The sequence below is a fragment of the Asparagus officinalis genome, chromosome 5 (assembly GCF_001876935.1).
Source record: "Asparagus officinalis chromosome 5, Aspof.V1, whole genome shotgun sequence".
Lineage (NCBI taxonomy): Eukaryota > Viridiplantae > Streptophyta > Magnoliopsida > Asparagales > Asparagaceae > Asparagus > Asparagus officinalis.
The window spans coordinates 105,285,382-105,293,018 of NC_033798.1; the positions used below are offsets into that span (position 1 = coordinate 105,285,382).

The window sequence follows — 7,637 nt, forward strand, 5'->3', positions numbered from 1 at the left end:
TTTCCTAGACACCCCAGGGGTGTCTAGGCACCCTAGGTACTCCCATTGCCTATAAATAGCCACCCAAGGACTTATTTTTGGGGATCTGGATTTTTGGAGAGTTGGCGAAGCCCTGCTGCAGTGAAGAGTGGTCGAGCGCTTCAACACAAGAGAGGTCTTCATCAGATTTGCATCACCCGTGTCCGTTCCTTAGCATTACCCTTCGCCGGTAATCCTAAGAAGAGCAAATATCTCGCTTTAGCCGAGATAGGCGCTTCAAGCTTCTAGATCTCCTTGCGGATCGACGAAGCTCTGCCCAATTTTTCTGGATCAGATCTGATTGCCAGGTAGTCCACGGATATCGACGTCCCCGTCACAGGCCAAAGACCCACGCAAGCAAGAGACGATAAACGGATCTTGCGTTTATTTTCAAGAAAGTTGTAATTTTTTATTTTCATTATTTAAATTCATTTGTAAACGTTTGAAGTTCTAATGAAATCGATGATGAAGGCAACTTTCGACGAAATTAGGATCGACACCGTGGAAGTCGGGGTTTGTGAAGACTGCATCTTTGGGAAGCAGAAGAGGGTTAATTTTTAGAAGGGTGGAAGACCACCTAAGGCTCAGAAGCTAGATTTGATTCATACAGATGTATGGGGCCCAGCCAGTGTGTCTTCTTTTGACGGTTCGAGATACTACGTCACCTTTATCGACGATCACTCGAGGAAGGTGTGGGTTTACTTCATGAAGCACAAGTCAGAGGTATTCAAGATCTTCAAGAAGTGGAAGGCCATGGTCGAGAACGAGACAGATCTGAAGGTGAAGTGCTTGAGATCAGATAATGGTGGAGAATACGAGCTGGAGGAGTTCAAGAGGTTCTGTGCTACGAATGAGATTCGTTTAGAGAGGACTACTCCAGGGACGCCGCAGCAGAACGGCATTGCAGAGAGGATGAACAGGACCTTGACAGAGCGTGCGCGGAGCATGCGATTACATGCAGGTCTGCCTAAGACATTTTGGACGGATGCGGTGCATACGGCAGCATACCTTATTAATCACGGGCCATCAGTTCCATTAGATTTTGGGATTCCAGAGGAGGTTTGGAGTGGAAAGAAGATAAATCTCTCACACTTGCGGGTATTTGGTTGCGTGGCTTATGTTCATATCAGTGACCATGTCAGCGACAAGCTAGAAGCTAAGTCACAGAAGTGCACATTCATTGGATACGGCATTGATGAGTTCGGGTATCGCCTTTGGGATGAGAAGAACAGGAAGATCATCAGGAGCCGGGATGTGATATTCAATGAGGAGGTGATGTACAAGGACAGGGACAATGCCAAGGATAGCCAAAGCAGAGTCACAGAAGTGCACATTCATTGGATACAGCATTGATGAGTTCGGGTATCGCCTTTGGGATGAGAAGAACAGGAAGATCATCAGGAGCCGGGATGTGATATTCAATGAGGAGGTGATGTATAAGGACAGGGACAAAGCCAAGGATAGCCAAAGCAGTGGGAGCAACACTACGGATACAGGTGGATCCGAGTACATGGATTTGGAGGAACTTCCAGATGGGGGCGACGATGTCAGTTCTGACCGTAGAACGGAGGAGACTACAGGTGCAGAAGCTACTACCCAGGGCGTGGAGCCTAGGAGGTCATCTAGGGTACCCAAACCAAATCCCAAATACCTCTCGTCACTTGATTATCTACTCTTAACAGATAGCGGAGAGCCGGAGTGTTATGAAGAGGCAGTGCAAGTGAGTGAATCTCAGCAGTGGGAGCATGCGATGCAGGAGGAGATGGATTCTCTACTCACTAATGAGACATGGGAGTTAGCCCAGCTACCTGCACAAAAGAAAGCCTTGCATAATAAATGGGTCTACCGGGTCAAGCAGGAGAGTGATAGAAGCAAGAGATTCAAGGCCAGATTAGTAGTGAAAGGGTTTCAACAGCGGGAAGGAGTGGATTGCACGGAGATATTTTCCCCTGTTGTGAAACTCACAACCATCAGAGTGGTGTTGAGTTTGGTAGCTGCAGAAGAGCTCTTCCTTGAGCAGTTAGATGTGAAGACTGTCTTTCTTCATGGTGACTTAGATGAAGAAATCTACATGAAGCAGCCTGTTGGCTTCATTGAAGAAGGAAAGGAAGAGATGGTGTGCAAGCTCAAGAAGAGCTTATATGGTTTGAAACAGGCTCCGAGACAGTGGTATAAGAAGTTTGATAACTTCATGCAGAACAATGGCTATAGAAGATGCAATTCGGATAATTGTTATTATTTCAAAAAGTTCGAGTCCAGCTTTATTATTTGGTTATTATATGTTGATGACATGTTGGTAGCAGGACCGTGTTTAGAAGAGATAAACAGTTTGAAGAGACAGCTAGCAAAAGAATTTGCAATGAAGGATCTGGGTACAGCGAAGCAGATTCTAGGGATGCGAATCAGTAGGGATGAAGCTGAAGGGACATTGAGATTGAGCCAAGCTGAATACATTGAGAAGGTACTTCAGAGGTTCAACATGCAGAATGCTAAAGTTGTTAGCACACCCCTTGGAAGTCAGTTCAAGTTATCTGAGGAGCAATCGCCTAAGACAGATGCAGATAGAGAGCATATGAGCAGGGTGCCATATTCTTCAGCCATTGGGAGTCTCATGTACGCGATGGTTTGCACGAGGCCGGACATCGCCCATGCAGTGGGAGTTGTGAGCAGATTTGCAAGCAATCCAGGAAAGCAGCATTGGGAGGCCGTAAAGTGGATAATGCGGTACTTGAGGGGAACAACGAACAAGCCACTATGTTTCAGGAGGAAGGAGTTGGTGCTGCAGGGATACGTGGATGCGGACTTCGCCGGTGATCATGATACGAGGCGAAGCACCACGGGGTATGTTTATACCTTAGCGTCGACAGCAGTGAGCTGGGTCTCACGTCTGCAGAAGATTGTGACTTTGTCTACAACCGAGGCTGAGTATGTCGCGGTGACTGAAGCAAGCAAGGAGATGATCTGGTTGAACGGGTGCTTGGAAGAGTTGGATCTGAAGCAAGGGAGAGGAGTTCTTTATTGTGATAGCCAGAGCGCTATACATCTTGCTAAGAATCCAGTATATCATGCCAGAACGAAGTACATCGATGTCAAATACCATTTTATACGCTCGCTGATCGAGGACGAAAAGTTGCATTTAATGAAGATTTTGGGGAGTCAAAATCCGACGGACATGTTGACGAAGGTAGTCACCATTGAGAAACTGGAGTTGTGCGCAACTTCAGTTGGCCTTCACGAGTAGAAGACGAAGGCGGAGCCACACTACGAGGATCGGCGCGATCGTCGGGATGTTGATTGAAGAAAGAATTTTTCGGGGGAAAAGATACATGCGAAGAAGGGGAGAGTTCGGGTGAGCTCGTTGATGACGCTTTGGTCTCCAAGTGGGAGATTGTTAGTCTAAGTGTGTAGACCCAAAGCTGCAATCGAAAAGACGAAGAAAACAGTCAGAAGACTGTGCGGTCGACCGTAGTGGCGACCCGGTCGGTCGACCGCGAACGTGCACAGGGGGCTGGGAGAGCCTGGATCAGGTCGCGGTTGACCGGGCCGGTCGACCGCCAAAACCCTGTAAGTATTTTGGTCTCGGGTCTTGCCATCGGTCGACCGGGCCGGTTGATCGCCAAACTCTCGAGAATCTGATCGGTCGACCGGGCCGGTCGACCGCGAATAGTTTTGGCAGTTTTCTATTCTGTTTAGGAATCTGTTTCAACCAGGATTCTATATATACCCCAAACGATTTTAGGGTTTGTACTACATCAAAGAGAGAGCTTTTTTTGACTACAAAAAGAGAGAGAATCTCAGAGAGATTAACCCCTTGTTTGAGAGCTTGTATTTTCTTCTTCAATTAATAAAAAGATTGTGTGGTGTGGCTCCCGAGGACGTAGGCACGTTGCCGAACCTCGTTAAATCTGTGTGTTCATCTCCCTTACTGTTTTTTGCAAGTTAGATCTTTATTTGTGATTTTATTCCTACTTTCCTACTTTCAACACAAGGTCCGGAAGGGCAAGGGTTCGATTGATTGTTTCGAATCCCCAACAATGTAGACTCAAAGCTGGAATCAAACAAATTGTTGGATAGCAGATTTCCTAATCTGTTTTGGTAACACGATTCTTAATCCGTTTTAGTAACATGATTCTTAATCTGTTTTGGTAACAGGCTATTAGGATTTCTAATCTGTTTTATTTTTTGGTTTTAGAATTCCTAGTCTGTTTTGGTTTTAGGTTTTCTATATATATGAAACGTCTTAGAAGAGATTAGACATCAAAAAATAGGGTTTTAAGAGAATTTTTCAGAGAGATCTCAGAGAGATTAGATCCTATTTATGGGCATTGTAATCTTTTTCAATATTAATCAAAGATTTGTGTGGTGTGGCTCCAGAGAATGTAGGCACGATAGCTGAACCTCGTTAAATCTGGTGTATTCTTTTTTGTTTACTTTCCTGTAAGTTTTTTTTATCTTGGCATCGAATCTTATTCAAAGGTGACCACCATTTCATTCTCTTGGCATCGATTCTTCTTCCATCTGTTTGGTTGGCCAAAAAAAATAAGGAAATCTATTATAAGAAATCTATTTTCTATAATAGGTTTTTTCCTTGTGTTTGGTTTATTCTTAAAACTAATAAAAGAGATGAGATGAGATGAGCTGTCATTATATTATTGGATGATGTGACTTATATTTAGGAAAACTCATTTCATGATTTTTTTTGTGTGGAAATGGATGGAAATCAAATTTTAATGAGATGAGATGAGTTGTTAATATATTATTGGATGATGTGACTCATTTTTAAAGATAAGATAAGATGAGATGAGATAAGATGGATGATGTGACCCATTTCTTGTGTTTGATTCATTCTTAAAGTAAGAAAGGAGATGAGATGAAATGAGTTGTCATCATATTATTGGATGATGTGGGTGATTTTTAAGGATGTAAATGGATGGAAATCAACTCTTAATGATTTCCGGTGTACTATTTCCTTTTCTTTGATTTTAGGAAACCAACTAAACAACAGCATTGACATGTATACTTTAATTAATATACAGTTTTTTTTTTATTCCAAAATGGATCCCTTTAGCATTGACATGTATACTTTAATTAATATACAGTTTAATTAATAGTTACTTGTGCGAAGTTGGATCCCTTCGAGCAGGATGATCTCATTCTTCGAATGGGAAGTTTTGTTTAGTTACTATGTATATGTTTTTAATTTTTTTTATTAGTGACATAGATTGCTTAAGCAGAGAGGATTCAATTGTTTGCAGAATGTCAATGCAACCTATCCAATTGTGTCTTTTCTAATGAATATCAACTATGTAGAAAGGGACTCATACTTCAGGCTAAGCACAGTTTCGTTTAGTTAAATTGACATGTATACTTTAATTTATAGTTACTCGTTGGATCCCTTCGAGCAGGATGAATCATTCTTCGAATGGGAAGTTTCGTTTAGTTACTATGTATATGTTTTTAATTTTTTTTATTAGTGACACAGATTGCTTCAGCAGGGAGGATTTAATTATTTGCATAATTAATGTCAATGCAACCTATCCAATTGTGTCTTTTCTAATGAATATCAACTATGTAGAAAGGGACTCATACTTCAGCTAAGCACAGTTTCGTTTAGTTAAATTGACATGTGTACTTTAATTTATAGGGACGATGTTTAGTGACATAGATTGCTTAAGCAGAGAGGATTCAATTGTTTGCAGAATGTCAATGCAACCTATCCAATTGTGTCTTTTCTAATGAATATCAACTATGTAGAAAGGGACTCATACTTCAGCTAAGCACAGTTTCGTTTAGTTAAATTGACATGTGTACTTTAATTTATAGGGACGATGTTTTTGATGGACAAGTAGGCTTCATTTTGTAAGTAGGCTAGGATGCTTGTACAGGCTTACGTAGTTCTCAGAACATCAATTAAAGCTGCCAATTATATGTTGTGTTTTGTCATTAACCTAGGCCTTTTCACTACATTGTATTTAAATGCTTACTCTTCGAAGGGGCATATAGTTTTGGTTCAAAATACAAATATGAAGTATGCATAATATTCTAGACGTTACACAAATACTGACAAAGTCCTAGCACGAGGAGTTTCATTACCAAGTAGGCTCAGTCTTATTAGCAAGTTGTAATTGCTTGCGCATGGCGTGCAAATCGTTCTCAGATTACATTGTCAATGCAATCCGATTCTCTTCAGTTATGTATATCCTTTTTGTTTAGTTTTGATTGGATATAGTTATGTATATCTTGACTACTTCTCTAAGATAGCAATTGGATGCAAGTAAAATTGTAACCTAGGTTCATAATTTAACATGACATGAATATGTATTCAAGTCTTATCTCCTCAAGACTCACTATATATATATAGTGCTATCTACTAAGTAAATTCACCAGACCATCAAACTGAGAGCTTTAAGAACAACAGCTAGCAAGAGGAAGCAACAAGTCATTAAGAAATAAAATGGCGAATGTTGAGGCTATCTTTGAGCAAGCTGAACTCATATCTGCGGAAGACCTTCATCAACTATTTGTTCAAAGCAAGCCGTTAACCAACAACAGTGGAATGGTGAGCCTCATATTCACTACTCATTTACACATGCACCGCGTTTCTATCCATTATAGATATTAGTCTTCTTGGATTAATTTTGTTATAACTTGGTAATCTCACTTATTGTTTCTCTATATTTGTTCATGAATTTAGAGAATTTTAAAAGAGGATTCCTCCGGCTACAAAAGCTTGATGATGTATGCAAGAAGCCTTTCAGTTACATGGGGCAATGACCCGAGATACTGGAGGTGGCTTTCGTTAGAAAAGTAAGATAATAATTATGAGTATAGTTAACATATTATTGAGATAACAACCTACTTTTCTTCCTTTTTGTTTGCACAAAGAACCCTTTCTGTAATTTTATGCTACATTTCATATGCATGAGGTTGAGAATCAAATTAGTACGGAAGTTTTAACTGTCATTTTATCTAATATTTCTGATGTGGGATTATACTGACACGTGAATCCGATCGAACACTTGCAGCGATATAGACGTGGAAGTTGCGCAACTATTAGACGTATGCTGGCTCGAAGTGAGAGGAAACACTCCAATGAAGAACTTAGAAGCAGGGCAAAAGTACGAAGTGATGTTTGTGTTGATGTTTCTTGATCCATCAGGGTTAGAGCCCAAAGCAACATTCCAACTTGTAGCGAATGGTGAGACATGGGAGAGGAAGCTGAGCCTTCAAAACCTTCAACCAAAGCAATGGGTGAAGGTGAAGATTGGCGAGTTTGTTGCTAAAGAAGATGGTGGTGATGTTATCTTCTCCCTTACGAACTATGAAGAACTCAATTGGAAGAGAGGGCTCATTGTTGAAGGTGTTCTTATTGAACAGCGTGTTTGAGGGTAAATGCTAAATATATAGCCAATTCAGCACTTTATCCTTACGTATGTGTGAAAATAAAAGAGAGGAAGGTTATTCCTTTCTAAGTTTGCAAGTGTGTGCTCGTAATTTTCAGCGAAAAAAATAACATGTTAATTTGTAGTGTGTTTAAAAGCATTGTAATGGGTCAGTAGATTCTCAGAATAAAGTTCAATGTGTGCTTTCTTTCTGTCTTGTTGTCTTTTCATTGGAGT

General features: G+C 40.8%; 1 protein-coding gene across 1 annotated transcript; it reads left to right on the plus strand.

Annotated features, from left to right (window-relative positions):
- Positions 6,411 to 7,597, plus strand: LOC109839883 (protein PHLOEM PROTEIN 2-LIKE A1-like). The gene is made up of 3 exons (XM_020408331.1): positions 6,411 to 6,577; positions 6,713 to 6,825; positions 7,044 to 7,597. Exons 1-3 carry the CDS (start codon positions 6,473 to 6,475, stop codon positions 7,402 to 7,404), a joined length of 579 nt encoding a protein of 192 aa, XP_020263920.1. The 5' UTR covers positions 6,411 to 6,472; the 3' UTR covers positions 7,405 to 7,597.

Coding starts and splice junctions, on each gene's coding strand:
- LOC109839883 (XM_020408331.1), top strand. CDS start 6,473: ATGGCGAATGTTGAGGCTATCTTTGAGCAAGCTGAACTCATATCTGCG. Junction 6,578..6,712: donor TAACCAACAACAGTGGAATG/GTGAGCCTCATA, acceptor TCATGAATTTAG/AGAATTTTAAAAGAGGATTC. Junction 6,826..7,043: donor AGGTGGCTTTCGTTAGAAAA/GTAAGATAATAA, acceptor GAACACTTGCAG/CGATATAGACGTGGAAGTTG.